Below are 26,935 nucleotides of genomic sequence, written 5' to 3'. Positions count from 1 at the left end.
ACATGTATTAAAGTGGACTTGTCATGCATGTGGAGCTTAAAAATAGGCTCAAAAATCTTACTTTGGGTGCCTTGGCTTTGATTTTTTACTTGTAATTTTTAAAATATGTCTCAGTAAGTAGGGATGCGGTGATCGGATACTGGTATTGGATATCGTCACTAAGAGAATTCAATCACTGAGTTAGTTTTAGCCTCCTTTGATCGCCATGCAAAATGCAACGGCTAGCAACAGCATGCTAAAGCTAGCAAGAGCATGCTAATGCTAGCTGCAACTAATCAAGGCTGGGTCAGATAAAAATACCTTTAAGTAAAAATATTAAACCGGGCACTGCTGGAGTTGCCAAGTGCTTGTATTTTAGTTTATGAAATGTTGTTAAAGAATAACTGATCTAACATATTTTGATGCACAAGTTGTCATGATCAGATCACTTTATGTGAGCTTTTTATAATAATGTCCAATAGGCGGTCCCTAGGATATAATAGTGTTGAAAAACCAGTGATCCTTGTTCAATCTTTTTCCATTCATTTATTAATAGATGTCTCGTTCAAGCCACAATCGTTAGCCATGCCTCCAGTCTCGATTTGGAAATCGCGTCCTATTACCACAATTCCAGACTGTCTCTATATGTATTTATAAATAAAGTCAGTCTAGATTTATGCCAGGCTAAGTAAATGCTCTGAGAAAAGACAAAAGGAGAGAGGAATAGTGTACTTTGTGCCACAACCCAATAATTACACAATGGAGATATTTTTTGGGGGGCTGTAAATATTGCTGAAGTGGTGCTAGCCCACAGTTAGCTTTGCCCGTTAGCCTGTTAGCTTCTTCTAATAGTGATAAACCAAATAACAACGTTTTGCAAAATGTTCATCAAGAAACCGAAAGCTGTAGACGGAATACAGTCCGGACTTACCTGTATCGTGTCATAAACCTCAGAAATGTGAACCAAAAGTGATTTTGTTCGACGACTGAGAGCAGCATGGGAGATGTTTTCCATTAGTGTTTATTGGGGCCGCTGGGTCGGAGCAGGGATAGTTGCAAGTGTGGTTTTCTGGCCAAAAACACCGGGGGAGATGAAAGACCCTCCAATCATCCCATCAGAGGGACTTCGAAAAGGACATATTAAGATAAAAAAGTGACTTAGTTCTATGTCTGCATTAACTATAAAACCATATTTATTTTGAATACAACTAGAAATCAGTATTGAGTTTGATTATTATGATCTATTTTTTTTTCTACATTGCCCAGCCGTACTTCCATTTCACTACATCACAAAGGCTTCGCTCTCAGCATAAAGATCCTGTTAAGTTGACTCAGGAATGGATTTTTTTTTTCCTGTTGGATTTCAATAGAAACACTATAAGCAATGCATGTTCCTTTCAGAACTGTGAACTTGCCTGGAGGCTGAGGTATAAGATAAACAGAACAATAGACAACATGAAAGGCTCCTTCATCCGGCCTTGTTGTTTTTGAAAGCATCTGCGTATTCCACTTGTTCATCTTTGCATTGAGAAATGTGCCATTTATCTTTTCATTGCTTTTAATTAAGTGCGTCTTTTATTGCAGACAGATTATACATCACATATGCTCAGTTATACATCCACTATTAGCTCTACACTTTTCTGCTTTCCCCGCCTGTGTTTTATTGATATTTTTCTCAGGAGCGTTGGATGTTTTGATGTTTATGGAGTCTCCCTTTAGCCTCTGCTGCCTTTACAGCGCGGCACGTACTGAACCGAGGTCAGAGCCGGAGCGGTCCAATTGGATGGAACGCTTCTTCCAACAAAGAAACATGTCCTCGAAGGCAACATCACGTGCGTGTTCATTAAACAGGGGCTTTCAATGCTCACGTCTAACATAGTAGAACGAGGAAACGAAATAAAACACTTTCGCAATTTAAATACTCAAAAGCGTCAACTCTAGATATTTTTGCAAAGCACAAGAATGGCGTGAAAAGGGTGGTTTAGCCTTGTTAAATGACCTTGGATGTATATACTATCAACTGAATCAGAATCAGAAAACTTTCTTAATCCCATGAATTGCAATTCCTTGCAGCGACCCGGCCAAACATAGAACAAACATTTACAGTATGTGCCACAACAGTTCGCAGGTTCACAAGGTCCAGCAAGACACAAAACTCTTACTGTGAGTTTCAGAAGCTCATCACAGAAGGGATAAATGAGTTCTGACAGCAATTTGTTTGAATCACAGGCAAGTAAAAATTCCGGCCCGAGGACATTAAAGGGACTGGACGCAAGTTAGCCATTTTATACTCACTACTGCCACTGCAGGTCATACGTATAACTGCACCTTCTGTATTAAGCTTGTGCATGACGGCACTTCAGACCCGAATTAAAGGGGGGGTATTATGCAAAATTGACTTTTTCAAGCTTTACATCATGTTATTATGTCATTCCCTCATTAAAAACATCCCTGAAGTGTTGCCTTGGCACATTCACGTATTTTTGAGTAATCTGTCAAAACTCTGATGGTGGCCATTTTAGGGGTAGGTTTGCCTGAGTCCTCCTAGGAACGCCCCCACCTCCTGGAGACGCCTCCGAGCTTTCGTCACCAGCCGAGTAACCAACCACTGCTCCTCAGCAGAACCCCCTCCCCACTGATGCCACAGACAGCGTGTGGAGGGGGCGTGTCGGAAAGGCTCAGAGGTTCTTAAAGAGACAGAGGCCTTTTTCAAGACATTCACTACAGCTATTTTGAGAGAGCAATTTTATACAAGGCAGTTATTCTAATTTACTGCATTTACAGACCAACAGAAGGTTTCGTCATGATTGTAATGTGATATAGACTGGTGCTATGTGATTGAAAAAAGCATAATACCCCCTCTTTAACAGCTTTTTGAGTGACAGTGCAGGATTTTAGAGGCAGTTGTGATGAACAGGTCTGAGCTCATTCTACACATTAGGACATGGCTGGAACATGTAGGGGGAGGAAAATACTTAGTTTTAACATGTTTAAACTCCGTATAGTCCCTTTAATCTAAAACATGACGATAGCATGGTGGAGTACAAATATGATATTCTCAGGTAGAAACCTATATATCGGTATTTGGACATTTTACAATATTTAATCACAGGCAACAAAACTCACCCAAAAATCGACCGTAGAAAAACCCATATCAGTCGACCTCTAGTCCTGATGTAGAGTTGCAAAGAGAGGCAGTAGACACTGGATGTATAAACAGATAGAGTTTATGTACCATCAGTTCAGGCATAAACGCTCAACACACTGTGATGGTATTGGTCATTAAAGTATAACTATGCTTCCACAGAAGAGGGATTAAATCATCCTAGAGGGGGCGTCATAAGAGAGCCAAGAGCCAGTAAGGCTTGTTCGAGACGACTGTTTAAACCTCTCGACTACATGTATGTGAGAATGTGTGGCTTTGCGAAACTTCTTAAAGACAGTTGCAGTCAGACATTTTTCTCAGATGCTATCACTAACCAGGATCCCTCCACAGAAGCTCCGGCCGCAGTAATCAGTGCTCTATGATATGTGCGGACCTTAGCTCAGCCTCTGGTCCCCTCAGCAGCTCATGATAAATGCTTTAGTGCTTCTGCGCGCGCCCCGGATTGTGTGGGTCACGGGTGCACAGGAACAGGCTGTTATCCTCGCTCTCCCATTCACTGTCAGAAGGTAGAAAATACTCGGAAAAGCTCAGTAAATATGGCTGGATGCACTCTCAGATGTGTTGGGTGCTTCAGGGGTGCAACAATAAATCACCTCCAGTTTCTCTCTCCTCCCAGTGCCGTTTGTGCCATTGCCTTTTTGCTGCATCCAAATATTACATTCAGCTGCCTTAAAGGTAGAGTAAATAGGATTTTTTTGTAAGTTCTGTGTTTCATAATACTCCTATGGCTAAAAGCCGTTTGCACTTACAGTAACATAAAAGGAGAATTCTCTCTCTCAAAGTCTCTGCCCCCCAATCAAGTCCTAATCAGTGCCTCCAGTACTTTCATTTCCGAGACTGAATTCTGACCTGGATTGTGAGTTTGAGGTACAGTGTGGTATGTCCAGAAACTTGTATTTGTGTTCACGCAGCTAATGTGACCCAAGTTAAAGGAAGCCCAGTTTTTGATATCGTTGTACCTTATGTACCCATGTTACATACACTGCCGTTAACACAGATGTTGAGGTTGAAGCCGTCTGTTCACTTTTTGTCTAAAGCCTTTTTGTTCCTGTGTTGTTCAGTCTTTCGTGGGCTTGCTGTAATTATTTTATTCCTCATCTTGCCATCGCAGCACATGCTAATTGGCTAGCAGTTGCATGCATGCACCGCCTGCTGGCTATTTTGTGTTCTCATAAAATAGAACTTTATTCAATTATTTTCATTTATAATACATGACTTGGCAACACTAAGGTGTCCAAATGCATTTTGCATTGCCTAACAAATGCATAATATCAGATCTATAAAGCCATGAGGCAGTAAACCCTGTGTTTTCACTTTAGCAGACTTTTGGGATGAATCATAACAGCCTCTAAGTCACAGTAAATCTTTGTTGTAGCTTTCGCTTTAGCGCCGTTTCCTCTGCCTCATCCATCTCTGCCTGTGTTCCCTCTCTTTCTCTACCTCTCTCTCTCGCTCTCACAGGCCAAAGGGAAGAAGCCGCTCTTTGTGCAACTCGTGCTCGACAACATTTGGAGTTTATACGACGCTGTGGTCACCAAGAGGTGAGTCAGTGTGGCCTTTGGAGGTTAATGCTCCCTGATGGAGCGCACTGGTCTGGGGAAGCCTCTTTTATGAGATGGTGACTAGGGATGCACCGATCCGCTTTTTTGAGCTCCCGATCCGATCCGATATTTTTGACACTTCATCTGGCCGATACCGATCCGATACCGATCCGATACAGTCTTTTTGTATTATTAGATTTTTATATAATATACTGTGTATCATTATATATTATTGCCTATGGATATTACCAGTTTTACCACTAGTTTTACCAGTGGTATATTTTTCATAAACATGGAAGACGTTTTGGCTTTAGCTTTGAATTTTAACCCCTTAACTCCCACCTGAACCGAGCACATTTTCTCCAGTTTGGCTTTACCCCAGTCCAAAAGCTTCTGGAAAAAAGCTGTGAAAATAGCAACAAAATTGAGACGAAAACAATGATGAAGATGTGACAAAAAAGTGAGAAAAAAAAATGACAAAAAAAAAGACAAAAAATGACAAAAATTGATTAAAAAACATTACAAAAAAGTTACAAAATGAGTTGAATACCCCCCAAAAAAAAGATGGAAAAAAATTTGATGACATGAGGAACAAGATCCATTTTGATGAGTTTTGTAGGTCTTAGCTTTCAAATGAGGCGTTACACTGGCCTACAGCATTTGGGTATTCAGGACCACAGATTCACGGCCGTCTTGTATCGGACCCGTCCAGTCATCACATCCGATCCAATCCCATACTCTAAAAAAGCCTGATCGGATACCGATACTGAATATCGGATCGGTACATCCCTAATGGTGACGGTGGCGCAGTTGGTAGAGTGGGTCGTCTCATGATCGTAAGGTCGGGGGTACGAATCTCAGCTCCTGAAGGTGCCCACTGTTATTGTGTCCTTGGGCAAGACACCTCACCCTTCTTGCCTCCAATGTCTGCGTACACTGGTGTATGAATGAGAGTGTGAATGGGTGACTGGTTCCTTGCTATAAAGCGCTTTTGGGCCTATATAAGTTGAGACTATTTACCATTTACCATTATAAGCTAGTTCCTGGCCAATTGACTTTTAAATAGTGCCTGTTTTTCGATACGGCAAATACATGAAAACTGACACCAGTAATCCTTTTCCTTGAGATAAATGCATACGGTTTGTTCTTGCTATCTTACTTTGTGCTGTGTGTTTTTTGTTCAGAGACAAAGAGAAAGTGGACAAAGTGATGTCCTCTTTAGGGGTGAAGGTTATGGCCCGGGACACGAGAAACTCCGACCCTAAAGTCCTTCTGTCGGCCATCTGCAGCCAGTGGTTACCGGTGCCCCAGGCTGTGCTCTGTATCCTTCACCCACTCACCTCCATGGGGGACACTGCTGCTACTATGTGCTCTTATGGCTGCTTTCTCTTTGCTGTTATTTCCTTAATGCCTGTGCAGCCATGGTGTGTGAGAAGCTGCCCAGTCCGTTGGAGATGTCCGCGGAGAGAGTGGAGAAGCTGCTGAGCGTGGGAGCGCGGAGGTTTGACTCATTACCGGAGCAGACACAGGAGCTCAAGCAAGGTACAGCGCTCAACTCCCCCGGGTCAGGGCAACACATTAATCACCTTCAGTTTATTATTTGTTATCACTATTCATTTATTTGGTTGGACAGTGCCAAGTAAGGTCCACATGAGATGCATGTATTGTGGACGTCAGCTAATTTACATTCATGTTGTCACTAACACTGGGCGGGCCAAGTCTGTCTGTGGATTGGTGGGTGAAAGCTCTTACGTTTACATTTGAAAGACTCTCTACTCCACTACATTCACCACAAACGCTCCAAAGTAAAAAGTTATGAACATCTTTTGTCCCATCTTTACACCTCAGAACAGTAGGTGGGCTGTGGGGCGGCGCGCTGACATTTCTCTCTTCGGCGTGACTAACTGGCCTTGGATGAGCGGAACACGCCCAATTACAACAATTTATTTATCAACTAATTAATGAAACCCATTGATTATTTTTCTTCATTTGTTACCTTTCCTATTCTGTGGATTTACTTAATTCCACTCTGAATTTCTTATCAAATTATTGTCTTAGTAGTAGTGTTAGTTGTGGTGGAGGCGGTAGTGGTAGTTTTCTCTGCTTAATATTTATTAATATTTATAAAATATATATTTTCCCGATTAATTGATTAATCGCTTGGCTGTGAATGGTGTATGAAAATTGTATTTTTTCATTTTTCTTATCACAACTCTAAAGTGGCATTGCTTGAGGACATGTCCTGCTTCTGATTGGATGAGACACATTCAATGTACACATCACTACAGACCCTAAATTTAAAAACAAAGTAGGTTTTCCCTTAAAAATACACAGTTTTCACGGAATTTTTGCTCTATTTGAGTCTGTTTACTAGAAAACCATTGATCGATTACTAAAATAGTTGTTTTTTGTTGTTGGTTTTTTTCATTGTTTTTATTATGCTATTAAAAAAATAGCACAATGGCAGGGCAAACAGACAACTGGTCTTCCATCCAAGTAAACAATGTCCCCTATACAATAGGGGGAGGGGAAAGAAAACCAAAATGTACATTCCCCTTCAATTTACATACAACGCTTTTTCTTTATTACATATAAGACAAGGGACATTGACAAGACAAACAATTTAGACAAATAACACAAAAGACTAGACACACAAACAAGACGAAACAAAAAAAACAAAACAAAACAGACGAAAAACAAAACAAACAAAAGAAAGAAAAAGAAAAAGAGGACTCATTCATTCACACATTCACACAAAAAACGCACACGTTACACTGGTGGTGCTTCTTTGAATGAACTGTAAAAGAAAAAAAGGAAAAAGGAAAAAGTTTAGCATTACAAAGTTAGAATTAGCAACCACTAAAAAAAGAAAAAAAGAAAAAAATGAGTTAAGCTGAGCTTGCGTTGGGGCAGTTACAGGGCATCAAATATTGCTTTCCACACAGAGTTGAACTGTTTTTGTTTATTATGATCTACTGACATAGTTTTCTCAATGTTTAAAATAGTTGTTCACTATTTCAATAATTGAAAAGTTGTAAGCCCTAGTCTACAATAAAAAAAAAAAGAAAAGAGAACAGTAGGTGGCGCTGTGCAACTTTACTGTCAATGCAATGACTCACAACAAGTAAGAAAGTGTACTTCTAACAGTAGTTTTATCATACGTTTCTTTTCACTTCTACTTGAGTAAAATTACACTGAAGTATACTCTTGAGTAAACTCGATTGATTTGATGACAGATATTTTCATCACTGACAAAGATCTCATAAATGTACAAACAGACATGTGCCTTTGCTGTGAGCGGCTCACCTCTCCTAAGACATGACCGGGAGTGGGTACGTCTCCAGCTCGTCTCCATGGAGAAAATATCACGATTTCCACATATTTTATATCTTGTTTCACACAATTTACGGCGTCACTTAACCTGGCTAACACCATGCTGCTGTGTGCGCTCGAATTATTTCGAACTGCACAACAGCCTGGGGACCATGGCCGAAATCTCCGGTGGATTTGGGAACCAATCACAGAGCGAGGAGGGACGGCAAGACGATGACGCGCTATTCGATATATGGAAGCTTGTAGATTATTTACGGATAATAAAAAAAAAGTGTATTGACGGATCCAACGTGACAGCAGCAGACACGATGGTATTTTTTGATCAAGCTTTAAACCCTGTTCTAAATAGTTTAGCTCAAAAGTTTACAGCGGGTGCGTCATACGTCATCTCATACGATGATACGATTGGCCATGGCTACGTGCAGACGCATGAGACTTTTTTTTTTTTTTTTCGTATCGCCCAATAAACGACTATTGACGATCGTAAACCACACCTCTCCTACGAAAAAATTAATTGGTGGTCCCCAGACTAAATATCACTTGTGATTTTAGTCTGGTGTTAGCCAGGCTAGGCGTCACTGAAAATAAATCAGACTTTTTTCGCTCTAACAGTTGCTCAGGTACTCACAGTAGTCAAGTACTTTTTTACTCTTACTTGAGGAAATATTTGGCTCGTCTACCCACCTCTGCGTACAGGCAACAAGAGGCAAAAGAATATCCGGAAGAGCCTCGCAACTCCAGAAGAACACTCTTAAGCACCTTCTGACTGTAACTGCATCAGGTAGTGGGGGCTCATTTTGAAACTACCAACTGCTCTACTGCTCTACTGCTGTACTAAAACCTTTTAAAACTACTTTAATGCCAATTCATTTCCACAAACACTTTTTGTTATCCAGTTAGTTTTGCAGCAATCCTACACATTGTTTTAGTTCATCATTTAGCATTTCCAATGAGTCAGCAGAAATGATCCATCAGCACAATATGGCTAAAGACTATTATTAGGATGAATGGTGAGTGGAGTTGTGTACTTTAGCCTGTATCATGTATTCCATATAACCTCCGTGCCGTATAGCTACTCTCCCTGTATTCACGCAGCATAAGCCCACAGTATAATCAGATATTTCCCTCTCTGCTCCAGTTTGAGGCACTTAGCTCTCACTGATGCATCGTTAGCCTTGGAAGGTGTGCCATTTATTACTCTTTATCTAATACAGTGCAGCTAATCCTGTTATGGGCTGCAGTGCATTCGCATATCCGAATCTGCTTGTATTAGTGACTTATTGTTTAATGTGTAACTCCAAAGTACAGGTACGGCGCGTATATGCAAATGCTCTGCAAGCTGCTCGGATGTACGAAATGAACCTAATACGCTCTAAAGGAGGTTGTGATTGTCTGTGAAGGCAGTTTCACCAAACTTTTATTTATTTGTAACTAGTGGTTGGATGATAAGGGTTTTTCTTAGGCCGATTTTGGGGGATTTTTTATCGACCGATATTATTGACCGATATTTTTGGCTGATTTTTTTCAAATGTCAGGTCTATTATCGTACTACAACATAAGTACTTGGCCACTCCAGCAGAGGACAATTTTACTGTATTATTTTCTGGCACCACTTTGATTAGCTGCCGTTAGCATTAGCATACTGTTGCTAGACGCGACATTTTGCACAAAAACTATTGAATCCTCCAGGTTCTGTGCTTCAAACCTCACCTGCAGCATGTCCATATTCACTTAGGTTTAGAGAAACTGACTAACTTTAGTCACATTGCAATTTCTCCGCTCCCCTGAGGCCTAAGATTGCTCATTCCAATCCCAGAGATATCAGCTTTTACCAGCACTAGATCGGCCAAAAGCCGATATTGTAAAATCCCCAAATATCGTTATTTGTAACAGCACTTGAGGGTTTGTAGTTTTTAGTTTTCATTTCGGGACCTTTGACTTAATTGACTAAATACACAAGACAGAAACAAAACTCAACTTGGTCTGCGGTTGCAATGAGATCAGCTTATTACCTGAATATATTGCATTTCCAGGTTATTTCTCAGTTTGTTTTCTTCCCTGATGGCACGGGCTTATTCCAAGATGACAATGCCAGGATGCATTTAGCTGACATTGTGATAGAGTGGTTCAGGGAGCAAGAACAATAAGTGAGGATAGCACTTCTTTTTGGTTCTCATTTGGTGCTGGGATTGCTGCGATATCACCCCCTAGTGGCAAGGGGCAACTTCAGAAGGTTATGACATGGAAAACAATGGGGACTTTACAAAGTCAACATTAACTCCAATAAGTTTTACAAAAAAAATAATAAAATGTTTCCTTCTGTGACAACTCGGAGAAGAGTCTCACATTTTTAACCACACAGTTTTTTTTTGCTCTCTGGATTTTTAAAGTTTTAGCTTAAGGCTTTGTTTTACAGGCCCTGGAGAATTGTGGAGGCTCATTGCCAGTCTGCCTGCCTCTCTGTAGGAGGAGCAAGGTGCAGCAGCATGTTAATTTCACACACCACATGGGTCCATTACCATAAATGGCGATAATGTATCTCTAATTATTACGTCTATGCGCAAGAGACATCATTTCACACATGGATTGGCCACCACAGAGTCCAGAGCTTGAATCCATTGACAATCTTTGGGATGTGATGATATTTGTGAAAAATGTATGCAGCCCTGGACAGAATTTAATCGGTTGTCATTGCAGAAGCGTATTGAAACCGTGCTAAAGCGAACAACAAAATATTGGTTGTGACTTATTTTTGAAATGTAAATCTAATAGGTGCACAGTTGCAAAGTGGCTAATTGTTGTTAATTCCCTTCCTGGAAATTTCAACAGATAGTACCTGCCTATCGCAGCTCATCACTCATACAGTTTTAATGCACTTCAAAGGTTCAAAGCTCAATGGAGCCGCACCAGAGGCTTAAAGAGGCGCATGCAGCTCTTCAGATAGTGGTTGCCGACCCCCGAGTCACAGTGTTGAAGAAGTACCCCAGCACAGCCAGTATTTGGAGGTTTAGTCCATTTCTGCAGATCTATAAAATGATCTCCACAGGTGCAAACTGCCCCTCTCTCTTTTTCTCTTTCTCTTTCTGCCTGTCTTGCTCTAAAGAAGTGCAGTCTCTGCTTGGTAGCCCCCTGTCTTTCATGTCCTCCCTAATCGTCTCATTAGATGATCTAATCTCACCCACTGACGGCTGCGTCTATGGGCCTGACTCACACGGCTCCTACACTAAAAGAGCTGAAGCCTGGGCACGCTCTGAGCAGCCATCTGAGACTACCAGCAAGACATAACAGAAGAGAAGTGATCAGAAATGTTTTTTTATGTTCCAAGTGTGGGGGAAATCAGGGAATAAGATGAGTATATGCTAGGTCAGTGCATAAATAGCACAACATGAAACTAGAAAGAAAACATTGACAACCTTGTATAGTATAAAGAATTGTCGAATTTTTCTAAATCTCTGCTTAGAAATTTCTTCCGGTGTCTTTTTCTGTTTGAAAAAGCTCAGGCGCTTGAGCTCAGTCAGTTGTGATTGTATGCCCTAACCTCATGTCCACAGTCAACGTCTTGTCAAAACACATCTTTGACCCTGACATTTGCGCTGTTCTCTCTGTTGCAGTGTTTCTCCAGTGCTCGGGTGAAGATAACGCTCCTGTCATCGTGTTTGTGTCGAAGATGTTCGCTGTGGACTGCAAGGCCCTTCCTCACAACAGACAGAGGTACAGTGTGGCTAGTTTTTGTGCTTCGGCTTTCCTGTTTCATGTCCGGTTTGGGGGAAAACATGATGATTTTGTATTAGCAGTCATGATAATCAGGGTAGGTCACTTTACTGTCTCCTTGCATGAATTAGGCCGTAATGTCTCCGCTTCTTCCAAACAAAAGACATGTCAAAGCAGTGTGTTGTGAGAGCTGACTGACAAAGAAGTTAGCACTCTTGTGGTTGATAAGTGGTCCAATGCAGAGAGCCGCTTTGCCTACAGGGACATTAAAGTGCACCTTTTTCTTGTCCTCAGTGCCTTATTTTCTACTCAGCTTTTGTTGTTACAGCTTTTGCTTATGACCCGCTGGAACGTTTGGACATGTCTGGAATGTGGACGTCACATAACCTTTAATGCTTGTCGTTTTCCTTATCTGGTTGTAGGACTGACTGAGAAACAGATTGGTAACTAAGTCTTGAAATTCCTTAATTAGTTCTCGTTTTGGTCATCATTTTTTAAGTCTTGTTTTGGCCGTATTTAATTTGGTTACAATTTTTGTTTACTTTTATTATAATTGAATGAACTTTCTGTCATATCGTGCTGCCCTGTCTGGTAGCATATGGCATTTTTTGTGCCATATGCTACAGTGCTTTTTGAAAGAAAAGCACTGTTTTTTTTTCATTGAGGATAGCAGTAAATTAATCAGAAATACAGTCTAGACATCGTTAATGTTGTGAATTCATATTCTGGCTGGGAATGGGTGATTTTTAATAGAATACCTACGTATCTAGCAACCATCGCTCCAGAGTTCTAATGGTACATTGTCTTGGCAAATCGTGTTGGAGGGTAATTGATGATTAGAATACCCTTGTGTAATTATGCTAGCACTGCTGAAAACTCTTTAGAGAAACTATAGAACTGGCCTGGGTGACCCCAAACCTTTTTTATTTGAACAGTCCTGTTGTTTATAGAGCGCATTTCATACAGAATTGTAGTACAAAGTGCTTTACAGATTAAAAACAATGCCTGCCAACTCGTGCAAATACATGCAGACAATAACACTCATAATCACCCCGCCCCCCTCCCCATAGCCACGTATACACACACATACACAAGCACAGAAAGTTCCTACCTTCAACCAGACGCTTCTGAGAATACCTACATTTTACATTGATGTCTCTTTGTTTTCTCTTGATCTTGAGAGAAATCCATTACACTGCTGGTTGGTAGACTAAGTTCCATTTCATATTTCACTATTTCTGTATTTCTCACTGCTCAGCCTTCTTAGAAAGGTAACATAAAACCTTGAGTTCATCATAAAAGTGAATGCACCATCTTTATCTATTGATTCAACTTGTGAAGCCCATAAGCCCAGCGAAGGTTAAACTTTCAATTTGGCCAGTCCGTGTTTTGAGAAACTTTCCCAGCATTTTGACATGTCCTAATCTGTACTTAAGAGACAAAGCCCTCCTCAGTATCGCTCACTTTAGCCGTTTCCATTAAAGTTGAGGACAGGGCTGTTATTTTTATCCCCACGTCTGATCTCACTATAACTCTCCCTGTGATCGCTGGGCCTTCAAATCCAATTACTCTCCCGCTCCCCGAGTGTGGGCTGCAGCTGTTCCCCGTCCCACGGAGCATCTCCTTCTCCAGAGGTGAGCCCAGGGTAAGCTCAAGGCACCACAGTCTGATAGATGGTCCCATTAGAATATGTAAGTCATTGGGCCCGATGTTGGTGTTTCTAAATGACTAGACGCTGACGCTGATCGGGGGCTGCTCTGGGAAATCTTCAGCTTCAGACCTGACGTAATAAAGTGGGCTGGACAGACACTCATGGTGAATGGCACTCAAGTTTCTGCGGTGTGCACAACCCCACGCTCTACCAACGCCAGAGCGGGTGGACAGTGTTTAACTCACAGTGGGATACATAAAGTTCCTGTAAGAACTTGAAAGCTTAAATGCTGAATTAAGTCATTTACATGAGATGAGAAGACTCTGCAAATGGAAAGCAGCGGATTTTTTGCGCTCTTGCAGCACACCCTACTGCAATCGGACTCTTTTTTTTTTTCTTGGCGATGCCCTCAGGCCACTTGTCAAAAGCACTGACGCAGCAGGTATGTGCGTGCAAGGTACCGGGGTCGTTTTCTCTTCCAATGCCCTTAATTCATATTGATCTTCAATATGAGAGGTCACTATTTAGGCATTCCCTTTCTGCCTCACAAGCAACAAGGTCCCGGGTTAAATTTCTGGACTGTCTGAGCCTTTCTGTGGGGAGTTTGTATGCTGTCTGGGTGGATCTCATCCGGTTGCTCTCGTTTTCCCCATTAATCCAAATGAACCTGACCATGGACCTCGCTCACGATTTGGAGGTGGGTACCTTGGTGTTGCTTCGTACAGGTTGCCCCAACAGTTTTGAAAAATGGGTCAATAGGAATGGACAAATTTACCCCATGGGGACAATAAAGTATACCTTACCTTACCTCCCTTTCCATACCTTACCTTACCTTACCTTACCTTACCTTACCTTACCTTACCTTACCTTACCTTACCTTACCTTACCTTACCTTACCTTACCTTACCTTACCTTACCTCCCTTTCCTTTGCGTTGCTTTGCTTTCCTTACCCTACCTTCCCTTACCACACCTTACCACACCTTACCTCACCTTGCTTTGCTTTCCTTTCCTTACCTTACCTTACCTTACCTTACCTTACCTTACCTTACCTTACCTTACCTTACCTTACCTTACCTTACCTTACCTTACCTTACCTTACCTTACCTTACCTTACCTTACCTTACCTTACCTTACCTTACTTTACCTTACCTTACCACACCTTACCTTACCTTACCTTGCCTTGCCTTACCTTACCACACCTCACCTTGCCTTACCTTACCTTACTTTGCCTTGCCTTGCCTTGCCTTGCCACACCTTACCTTACCTTACCTTGCCTTGCCTTGCCTTGCCACACCTTACCACACCTTGCCTTGCCTTGCCTTGCCACACCTTACCTTACCTTACCTTGCCTTGCCTTGCCTTGCCACACCTTACCACACCTTGCCTTGCCTTGCCTTGCCATAACTTACCACACCTTACCACACCTTACCACACCTTACCACACCTCACCTTACATTGATCTGATTTAAAAACCTGGCTAGTTCTTGATTCTAGATTCTAGATTCTTGCCTCTCTTTTGGTCATTTAAAGCCACTGTACCGCCTGAGCCACTGTCGCCTGTACTGGCTAATCTGTCTACACGTCCCTGTCATATCTCTGGGTTCCTCTCTGTACAAATAAAAGCACGAGTTAAGTGAATCTGAAATTGCTTGTGCTGAGCAAGCGTGTCACCTTCTGTGGAGGTGAGCCCAGGGTAAACCAAAGGCCCCCTATCCCGGCGCCGCAGTCTGATCGATGGGGTTGGTCTGGCCCAAGACGACCCCCCCCGTCTCACTCTAGGGCCAGAGTGCGTTCAATCATATCCAAACACTCCTCCGGCATAGCCCCATTAATCCAGGGAGCCCGCTGCTTCTCTTTGTATCTTGAAGCCCACAGACAAGGTTGGCTCCACCTTGGGATGATTGGGAAAGTCAGACTCCTCTGTAAAGTTAGTCAGGGGTCTTCTGAGGATGAGTCGTTAAACAAAATGAATGTACTGTCTTCGCGTGGGAGGCTAATACGCTGTCAGTTTGGGCCATTCCTCTTCAAAACATTTCTGTACAATCTTATGAGCCTGCAGACTTTTAGCTGTTTTTACATGTAGCTTTGTTCATATTCACCTTATGCCATAGTGTTCACAATAGCATCAGTTGTTTGAATTGCTACTTTTCCCAGTAAATACAGACAAGGTGATGCATAATCTGTATGCAATACCCAAACCTCATGGAAGCACAATTTGTATTTACAATAGGTTAAATGTCAGAAATGTGTGTGTTTTTTGTGATACTATACCATATATAACAAAACATCATTAGCAGAGCTGCACTCTCTCGTATGAAGAGAGGAGCAAAGTCACACTCGCTCTAACAGCAGATATATTGGGGTCTTCTGAGGGGGAGTCGTGTAGCTTTTAAAGTTGTGGAGTTGTTTGATTTGAAACTTGTCGGGCATATTCTAAAAACACTTTGATTGTGGGCCAATGCACAAGCCACTGGTGTTCTGTTAAGGGCACATAATGCAGCAGATACAAAGTGACTGCTGTTGCCAAATTTGATAAAACTATGTTTATTTAAAGGCAAGGCATATTTATTTATACCACACATTTCATACTCAATGCGCAAGTATGGCCGTTAATGCTGCACGGTACAGATACAGACGGCATCTACAGGTGCTCGTGTATCATGAAAAAGTGCATTAACTTCTGTACTTAAACTTACACTGTGAAACTAATATGATAGACTAATTACATGCAAAGTGAGATATAGCCTTTATATGTAATAATGTTGATTATTATGGCTCACAGCTTATAAAAACCCCAAATTAAAAATCTCAGAAATTTAGCATATTTTGAAAATGGGCTGTAATAAATCATCAAAATTATAACAAAGGCTTGACATATCTCACTTTGCATGTAATGAGTCTATCATATATTAGTTTCACATTTTAAGTTGAATAACAGTAAGTAAATGCACTTTTTCATGATATTCTAATTATATGACGATTATATGCTCGTCATATAATATGGTCATGTTTGAAGCAGTTGAGCGGGAAAACAAAGAGGAGAAAAATCGAAACCTTCTTTAACTACTCTAAACCTACTTTAAGAAATGCAGAATTATTAATAGTTTAATTTAATAGTTTTATACCCAATAAAGATACAAAGACATGGAGAGGAGCAAAGTAGTTCAACAGCCCATAATTGCATAAATAACAAAGAATGCTAAAATTATGCTTCATGTTAGCATCATGCTACATGCTAACGCTAGCTATGAGCGCTAGCTAGCCGCTTTTTTGCTTCTACTGAACAATCTTCTGTGAAAAAAAATGCATCCATATGCGCCGGATTTAGACTTTATTTGTGTGCGATAAATCAGTTTACAGAGTGAAAAAGAGTGAAATGTTCCTGAAACATGCGATGTCGTCTGTATCCACTAGCAATAATTGCAATATTTTATCACTGCATCTTGAATATTTTACCAAACCATTGTTCCATTGCTTTCAAACAAAAGCTGTAAGCCGTTTTTGTTTTTTGATTGTAATCGCAAGACTTGAAAATAACTGAATGAATTTTTGTATAAGTTAAAATTTCTGTGTAAGGATGTGTTGGCAAGAAAAGTGTTATTCCCAGCCACCTCATTGATTTAGCAAAATTATTTCTTGCAATTTGTATATAGCCTCACCTAATATTGTTATAAGAGTAATTTGGCAACACATTGTACAGCCCTAATGGCACTTTCAGATACTTTTTGCTTTCTGTCGTTATATGAGCTTTCATTGAAGATGGGTCTTATGAGGTTATTTTAGTCCGAATGAATTGAGAATGGAAATGGCGATGAGCGTGCTTGATAAATTGGCCTAATGAGTGGAACATTTGTATTCCCCATTGGCAGTGGCTTTGTAGTGCGCTGGGATTGAAGCTGTGAGTTGGATCAGTGGACAGTGATCCTAATGGGCCTGGTCTGTGGAGCATGTGCGAACCAGTAATGATCCAAAAGTCTCTGCCTCATTGTGCTCTCCGAGAGCGGACACTCGGCAGCTCACAGGACAGGCAAAGTGTGGTGTTACATGTTCAATCTTGGTCCAGCTTTGATTAGGTTTTATGTTATACGCAGACAACATGCAGGACAGCAAGGTCATTGTGGAAAAATAAATACATACAGAATGCTTGAATTCCAATGGTTATAATAGAGTTCTTTTATCAACACTGTCAAGGGATTTTTCTAAATAAATGAGCAAGATTAGCTGATGTATGATGTAACTCCCATCTTTGAGACCTTGAATTTCAAAGTTTGATGAAGACTGGATATGAATACAGAATAAGATACAATAAGAATGAGATGCAGTGCGTAATTCGAGCATGTTTCATTTATCCACACTGGGTGATTTTGTAGAAGGCGTTTCACTTCACCCTCTTAGCACATGACAATAGGCCCATGCCGAGATAGGGTCACTGTCTGTCCAGCTGGAGTTTGTACCCGCCTCCGTCAGGCTGCTGAACTCTTGATAACGGTCTTTTAAAGGAACAGGCCACCATTTTTACATACTGAGATATGTTCTTGCCTGAGCTTAGACGGGTTGATGCGTACCTGTCTGGCCTTTGTGCGTGCCCTCAGTCACGCAAAACGACCAAAGATGTTGATAGCGTTTGGTCTCTCCCAATGTATTCCTATAGCTCCAAACGGGGGTGAAGTTGGAAGCTACCGCGCTCTTCCATGGGCACGCACAAAGAACAGACAGGTACGTATCAACTCGTCTAAGCTCAGGTAAGAACATATCTCAGTATGTAAAAACGGTGGCCTGCCCCTTTAAAGCACCCATGATGCACCTGTTGTACAAGGTTTTTATTTTTTGTTTGCTCTTTGGTGTGTAACGATGTGTTCATTGTTTATTTTATTTCTCTAACTGCACTGTTTGGATTAATAAAGTTAAATTGGACGTTAGTTTCATGTTTCCCATACTCAGAGGAATATTTAGGTTGAGTTCCCTGAAGAACCATAGAACTAATTGCGAGGTAAAACATCATCAACTTAATAACTGATTCCACATGACTACTATTAAAACATTTCGCATTTTTCTCTGATTCATGATTCTGATTGCGTTAAATTGATCCTGACAATCACTGTTCTGTTTTCGTAGTACCTTACTCAGCCACAAGGTGCTGCTATTCACCTCAGTTTCCACCTCCAGCAGACAGGACATCCTCCCCTTTTTTTTCCCTCTCAGATACACTGAAGAGAGATTTTCCCCAAACCCGCGCGCCTACTGGCTGGATATAGTCTCCTCCCTGTGACAGCTCCGGGGCCTAATTGTGGAGCGTGTGGTGGGTAGAGACAGCCTGTCAGAGGAACCAATCTGCAGCAGAGGGGAGAGGCGGCCGCGCTGCTGTGTATGAAAGAGGCAGAGAAGAAAGCAGCGAGAGAAGGTCAGCACCGATGGGGAGCCAGGAAGCAAGCGGCTGTCCAAAATGTGTTCTAATGAGGAGTGCTGTGCTTGTTATACCTGCAGCAGCCTCACTGTGTTGTGTACTCAGCGCCGACATCTCTGTTGCCACTGCTCGCGCTCTCACAGTCACCCCCAGTCGGTTTACAGTTTACAGCAGTGACCCACCTGCACCTGGCGGCAAAACTCGCCAAAGTATTGACCGGGATGTCAATTCGCAGTTGATAATAAAGACAATACAGGTCACAGACTACGCAGAATATGGTGGGGCTTTGTAGGGTAGGGTCTCCCATGGCAAACAGGTCCGAGGTGACGGGTCAGACAAAGAGCGGTTCAGAAGCCCCTCATGAGAGACCAACAGGCCCAGTAAGAACTATGAGGCCGTCCTTCTGTGGGCCCACCACCTGCTGGAGGAGCTATAAGGGCTATAAGCTGCCCCCATGACCCTGCAACGGACAAGTGGAAGAAAATGGATGGATGGATGGAACTTTCACCAACTAAACCTCAATGAGTATGCAAAAGTATTTTTGAGTAGCGCTAGTAACAGTATGCTAATGCTTGTGGAAGCATGCGAATGCTACTGGCAACTAATCAAGGCTGGGTCAGAAACTCTGATTGGATTAAAGTAACCTCAAGTAACCTAGTAAAATGAAATTGGCCACTGCTAGAGCGGCCAAGTTTTTGTATTTTAGCTTATGAAATGTCGTTAAAGAATAGCTGATCTAACATATTTGTAATGCACAACTTATAATGATCAGACCACTTTATTTGAGTTGTTTATACAACTACTGTGAAATATGGAGGTGGTTCGCTGAGGCTAGTGGCTCCAACAGAATAAAGTGAAGGTCCCGTTAGTGACCATCTCAGTGTCCTGACCTCAGTATCATTGAGCCACTGTGGGAGATCTCAAACGAGCAGTTCATCACTTTTTCACTCTCAGCAGCAACTTTTAAGAATACTCAAACCTCCTATTGTTATCTAGAAGCAGCCCTCTATATTTGGGGAGTTTTGGTTGTTTGCCCTATAATCCAAAAGTTGCCAACTTGTACTTAAAGCCACACTGCATAGGATTTTACCCAATACATATAATTGAAATACAAGCATTTATTTTATGACAGATATTTTTATCATTGAAAAATACCACATAAATGTACAAACAAACATTGAAACATATGAGGCTCATCTCTCCTAAGACATGACTGTAAACTTTACTGGGAGTGGGTACGTCTCCAGCTCGGCAGCAGAATTAGAGATTTAAACAGGTTAGGTCTTCATCCAAATCCTTTCTTTGATCACCCACTGCAGTTATAGCATTTTCTGTTGAATTGGTCACTCGAGTCTGCAATAAAGGTTGATGATGATTAGGAGCATGTTTTGTTTTGACGGCAACAGTATCGTCCAAAATGTTACGCAGTGTGCCTTTAAGTTGCACCTTTAACCAAGATGGTCCCACTTTATTTATATACTGTGACATAGACGGTTATAGATTGTGCTGTTAATCGGGGTCTTGTTTCAAACACATAATAAAATGGTTCAGAGCCGACTTTCTAGAATTGCTATTTTATTCTTTCTCCAAAGCCTCAGTTTCACTTCGAGCCACATGTTTGATATCGATCGACTCATTTCATTTTATGAGGTGACTTGGATATAACCCCGCGCTGACAGCTCGAAGTTAGATATGACTGAAATATATTTCGTGGATGATAAAAACCATCTGAGTTCAGTTCAAATGTTTAAATTGGTAAATCAGTGGAGAAAATCCACAAGGTCCACAATTTTCAACCGTAGTGCAAGTTTACTTTATCTTTTCTGGCTGTGATGTGTGTATTGTTGTGCTCCACATTTATGAAAACAAATTAAGAACTTCATTGTCATTATACAATTGAAGTTAAGTATTCAAGTATGGGTGAAGAAAAGAAGTTTAAATACAGAAAATTTAAATTAAACTGAACACAATATCAAGCAAAAAGCAAAAACAATTCCCCGACCGTCTGGATACAAACCAACAAAAAAGTCTGTAAACTGTTAAGATCTGAAGGTTTCTGCACTTGGTCTGGTCTCCGGTACCGATAAACAATTTTTAGATCCAAGTGTTGATGCTGTTGGTCCAGGAACAGCATTAAAGGAAGTTGTTACAGCTCAAATAAACATTTTTTTCCCCCCAATCTTTCCCTATATTGCCCCATTTTTCACCTTTTAAAAAAAAATGTGTCCCAATTTTTTGTCTTGTTTTGTCAGTTTGTTTCCCTAATGTCTTTCCCTATTTCCCCACCATTCCCCCCCCCCCCTATTTTTGCCAACCATTCTTTCCTTAATTTCGCCACAATTTCTCACAATTTTCCCTCATTATTCACACCTTTCTTGACATTGCAGATAAACTCAATATTGTACATTTGCATATCTCCCACACATGATTGTTCTGTTTTCTGGTTCTAGATGAGAAATATTTGAGTATGGGAAAAAGTGGGAAAAAGTATCGTTCCGGTGCTGGAGAAGGCTTTGCACAGTGGTTAAGGAGAGAAGACACATACACATCCACAATTCTCAGCCAGTGTGCTGGATCCTATTTGCACAGTGGTCACATCCTCCCACCATCAATACAAAATATTGGTGGAAAATTGACGCAACACTGGATCTTTTGATTAGAGGTCAACCGATATAGGCTTTTCTAAGGCCGATGCTGATTTTGGGGGATTTTTATTGTCCGATGCCGATACCGACGTTTTTGACCGATATATTTTTTAACATTTTTCCAAATGTCTGGTGTGTAATCCTGTAAAAACATAAAGACTTGGCCACTCCAGCAAAGGCCATTTTTATTTTATTACTTTAGGTGATACACTCATAGTTTCTGTCCCGGCTTTGATTAGCTGCCGTTAGCATTAGCATTCTGCCAGTAGCATTAGCCGCGAAATTTTGCGCAGCGTTCAAGAATAATAATTAAGGTAATGGTAGCACTTTACATTATGGGCCGGTAAGTCCGTGGTACTTATAGTAGTAATTACTAGTAATGACAGTGGTACTTACAGTGGTAATTACAGGATAATTACTAGGTTATTATTGTGGTACTAAAAGTCATAATTACTAGTCATTAGGGTTAGGGGTTAGGGAGACACAGAGTTACCACTGTATCTCTCACTAAGAGATACAGTGGTAACTCTTAGTAATGAAGGTCATACTTCTATGTACTTTTGGTACTTTAAATGATAGTTTCTAGTAGTTTCAGTGATACATCTATGGTACTTATTGGTAATTCAAGGATACTACAGCAGCAATTCATAATAAATGTGGTACTTATACATACAGAAGTAATTTCTAGGATTGTGTGACTATAAATCAACATAAAACAGCATTAGGGAAAACAAGAAGTACAACCTTCATTACTAAGAGTTACCACTGTTTCTAGAAGTCCAACTAGAAATACCTAGAATTACCACTGTAATTACCACCATAAGTACCATTGTAAGTACCACTGGAAGAACCACAATAAGTACCTAGAATTACCAGTGTAAATGCCATCATAAGTACCACTGTAATTACCACTGTAGTACCAAGGACTTACTGGCACGTAATGTAAAGTGTTACAAAGGCGTATGTTACAACTAACTCAGCGATTGAATTCTCCAGGTTCTGTGCTTCAAAATGAGATACAGCATGTCCATGTTCACCGAGGTTTAATGAAATTAACAAACTTTAGTGAAACTTGTAGCTAACCAATTTTCATTGAGATGTTTCTCGTTTCCCCCTGAGGCTGAGGTAGTTGTGGTACGGACTCGTTTTAAAGCCCTGACTTCGCCCTTACTGATGCAAAAAAAAGGAAAATCTCTATCACTTTTGCTCCCGGAGATATCGGTTTTAACGGCGCAAGATTGGCCGATAGCCGATATTGTAAATTCCGATATATATTGGTCGACCTCTACTTTTGATGTTACAGAGGCTTAGCCAAAGCGTGCTGTAATCAAAGTTAAACACGGTCCAACGGAATATTAAATAGTAGCTGTGACCTTTTTATTTTGTGCCAACTTCTTGTTGTTGTTAGTCAGGCAGTGTGAAACGCAGAATACACCTGACTTTGCTTGTTTCTTCTAATAATAATCCTAACATGGAAGCCATGACATCCCTATTCCCTTGCTGCACACTGAACTTTATCATGTTAGACACTGCACAGCTGTCTTTGCGTACCATGCTCTCGGCCCGAACATACCTCCCCCTGCATGTGGGCTTCACATAAACGTCAAAATCCATATTCACCCTTGTCATTGGCTGCGGCTTTTTCGCACACTCGATCCAGGATGCGAGGGAATGGAAACAAAAAAAAAAGTCCCAAATCTGTAGTCCTCGTGATCACTGAAGTGTTGCTTTATGGACAGCTTTTATATCAGGACAATGTTGAATTTTTCCACTGCAGTTTTTATTCCTCGGTTTCTGTCTGTTTGTGGTTAGCGTCGTCCTGCCCCAGAATTCGGAGGCCATTACTTCATAACCGCAGCGAGCCAGGCCACAAAACCAGTCCTGGCAATCGCATCATTACCAATCATCTGACCTCAATGACTGCTGCTGCAAGATGTATGTTTTTTTGACTTTTTTTTTTTTGATGTTTCAGCAGGATTTGAGATATTAAGTGTTCATCCGCACATCCTGGAGGAAATTAAATATTTATAGTCTTACTTCCAATTGTCAAAGTCATGGAAATGAAGTTGACTGTTTGAAAAACTGGGTCAAAACAAATCATTGGGTTCATATTTCGACTGTGACGAATTGAGTTGTTGTGGCCAAAAAATAGGGATTATTCAAAATAAACTATCCTAATCCGCAGTGAATAGTTCAGTTTAGGCAAGTAAGTCTCCAAAGCAAATAGCTGATCGTTGTGTCTCGGGAAATGCCGTAAGAAAGAGCGGGAACCCCCTTTTAACTAAACATCTGTGTGCCATGCCTTTGTTTACTCACGCTGATTTTGTGACATACTTCTCCTCCGCGGTCGTTTCTTGCAGTTTGAGGCTGAATACTCATTAGTGCTTTTGCCCTTTAGAACTTCTTCCAGGGATTCATCATGCAGGCATAGAGTATTAAGTCATTTTCATACCAAATGGTTGGGTGGCTGTTGTTTCTGTTATTTCTGTTGTCTGAGGGGAAATTATGGCTTGTTTTAAGTGGGTTCTGGTGATGGAGGTGAACTCGGTCCGTCGGTCCATTGTGTGCAGCTGTGTTGCTATAGACACTGCGGCTCTTTTGAGGATGGCACTGACCGCACTCGAAACACTCGGGTCAGGTTGCAGCTAAACTAATGTGGGAGTAATGATTTTCAGCTCTCATAGCTCCTCTGCCCTCCAGAACGGACAGTGTTCCGTGGCCTCGAAATGCATTTAGAGACCGGAGTGAAGGGGCAGGTTGAGATGTGTTGGGAGAATTGACGAGGAGCTCAAAACGTATAAAGAAATACGGGAAGAAAAGTGTTTTCTGTGAACTTTTTTCCACTTTGCAAAGGCGTCAAAATGTCCGCCTACCCCGGGGCAGCTGAAAAAGATTAAAGACGTACAGTGAAGCAGTTTGGGCGGCACGGTGGTGCAGTGGTTAGCGCTCGTGCCTCATGGCAAGAAGGTCCCAGGTTCGATTCCCACCTGAACAGGGCCTTTTGCGTGGAGTTTGCATGTTCTCCCCTGAAGTGTATGTTTTCTCCAGGTACTTCGGCTTCCTCTACCTCTAAAAACATATATACACTGCGTTCCAAATTATTATGCAAATTGGATTTTTGTGTCAAAAAGGTAGAAAAAAAAACAATAATAATGAAACTCATGGATGGTATCGTGTCTTGGAGCTCTATGAATCACTGACATTAATCTCAGAGACCTGGGATGATTAGTTAAGGTTAAGCCCAGTTGAAAAACTACTGAAAAAGGGTGTTCCACTTTATTATGCAGATCATCATTTTCAAGCAATATGGTAAAGAAAAAGGGTCTTTCTGCTGATGAAAAAAGTGAAATAGTTGAATGCCTTGGTCTAGGTATGAAAACCTTCGATATTTCATGAAAGATTAAGCATAATCATCATACTGATAAGAGATTTGTGGCTGATTCAGAGCACACTACGGTTTGTGCAGATAAAGGCACAATATGGACGGTTTCTGCCAGACAAACACATCAGATTAAGAGAACAGATGCTACAAAGCAGCATACAGGTATTTGAAGCTGCTGGTGCCTTTGGAGTCAGAGGCTGCAGTTGTGCATAAACCTTCTATCCGGGCCTCCCCTAAACTGTTAATTGAATGCTGATGAACAGAAACGGCTGCAGTGGCTCAGAAATACATGAGGGCTCATTTTCAAACAGTCTTGTTCACTGATGAGGCCGTGTAACCCTGGATGGTCAGATGGAGTAGTGGATAGTTGGTGAATGGCCACAATGTCCCAACAAGGCTGTGACGTCAGTAAGGAGGTGGCGGAGTCATGTTTTGGGCCAGAATCATGGTGAGAGAGCTGGTCGGCCCCTTTAGGCCCTTTTAGGCTCCCTGAAGGTGTGAAAATGACCATTGAAAACTATGTGGAGTTTCTGACTGACCACTGTCTTCTATGCTACAAAAAGAAGAGCCGTGCTTTCCCTAACAAAATCCTCTTTTGCATAATAATTTGGAACGCAGTGTAGTAGGTGAATCTTCCAGCCATGTGTTTCTGACCATTAGCCTGGCTCTACATCTGGAGATGGGACCCCCAGAGCGCTGGCCCTTGCTGGCTGCCCATTGCTCCTACATGTTGCCACAGCAGCATTGAGGATGGGTCAAATGCAGAGACAAATTCTTTACAATAAGGAATAAAGTATAACTTCAACTTGCCATCTCAAGCTAGTAAAGCGCAATACAAAGTTAGTATTAGTATTATGATAATGATTAACCTCTTAACCCCCAGCTGAACCGAGCACATTATCTCCAGTGTGGCTTGACCCAAATCTTAAAGCAGTACTAAGTAACTCTTGCTCCTAGAGGCCATAAGCGCAACTGCAGGTGTCGTAGCAAGTTACGATTTTTTAACTTATTAATTGTCTTGGAGAGTAAATACTACGCTGACAGGAAAGGCGAAGGGAGAGAGGGGTAGTATACATCCAATTATACCACGGAAATATTTTTTTTCACTCAAACTGGGTAGTAAATACTGTTTAAAGTGACGTTAGCCCACAGTTAGCTTTGCCCGTTAGCATGTTAGCTTCTTCTTCGTGATTCTATTAGTGTGTATTGGTGGCTCCGGTCCGGTGGCAGTCAAGTTGCAAACATGGTTTTCTGTCCAGAGACACCAGGGGGAGATGAAAGACCCTCCAATCATCCCATAAACACTTGTATTACCCCCACAGGGACTACGGAAAGGATTTATTAAGGTAAACACGTTACTTAGTACGGCTTTAAAGTTTCTTGGAAAAAAAGTCTCAAAATATTGAAAAAAAAATGAGAAGAAAACAAGCAATAAAGTAATAAGTAAAAGTAAAAATAAAGTAAATAAGTATCAAAAAATGACCACAAAAGAGCAACAAAAGAGCAACAAAAACGCTTTTAAAAAGTTGCAAAATGTGACTAAAACCTCAATGAAAAAGCCATGCAAAAAAATCAACAAAAATGAGGTGTTACACTGGCCTCTTGGCCGTGACCTCTCGAGTTCAGAAGCTTTTACATTTGGGTAAAGCCAAACTGGAAAAAATACACCCGGTTACGGCAGGTGGTAAGAAAATGAATACTTTCCATTCCAGTATAATGTATCACACCCTTGGGAGAGGCCCATCACAATATTTGATATTGACCAAAGTTAGTATTGCAAAGATTAACCATGGCCCAATCCTTCTGCGTCTGCATTCATGACCTTTTCTCAACTCCACCGCGTACTGTGTATTTCCCATGTCTTGATGTTTTAATGCAGGGGTCACACAGGGGCCCTTTGGGGCATGTCCAGTAGCCCTTGGGACTTTTTCTAAAGTGTAAAACACTTCATTTTCTTGAATCTAATTCTTAAAATTACAGTTATTTCGCTTCTTGTGACTCAGTATGAGTTTAAAATAAAGCTATTTTAATATAATTTGGGGTCAATATCCTATAAGTGAACAGTGTACGTTTAAGTCTTTAGGATTTGTTTTTAACTGGTAGCCCTCGAACAACTTAATGC

General features: G+C 41.2%; 1 protein-coding gene across 1 annotated transcript in view; it reads left to right on the top strand.

Moving 5' to 3' along the window:
• Positions 1 to 26,935, top strand: part of efl1 (elongation factor like GTPase 1) — a 139,667-nt gene that overhangs the window by 6,912 nt on the left and 105,820 nt on the right. The window contains exons 9-12 of the mRNA XM_079555021.1: positions 4,607 to 4,686; positions 5,871 to 6,007; positions 6,106 to 6,228; positions 11,631 to 11,730. Of these exons, the coding sequence (XP_079411147.1) occupies positions 4,607 to 4,686; positions 5,871 to 6,007; positions 6,106 to 6,228; positions 11,631 to 11,730 (440 nt within the window). The remainder of the gene's footprint in view (positions 1 to 4,606; positions 4,687 to 5,870; positions 6,008 to 6,105; positions 6,229 to 11,630; positions 11,731 to 26,935) is intronic.

The sequence above is a fragment of the Gobius niger genome, assembly GCF_951799975.1.
Source record: "Gobius niger genome assembly, chromosome: 4".
NCBI lineage: Eukaryota > Metazoa > Chordata > Actinopteri > Gobiiformes > Gobiidae > Gobius > Gobius niger.
This window is presented reverse-complemented; position numbering and strand designations above follow the sequence as displayed.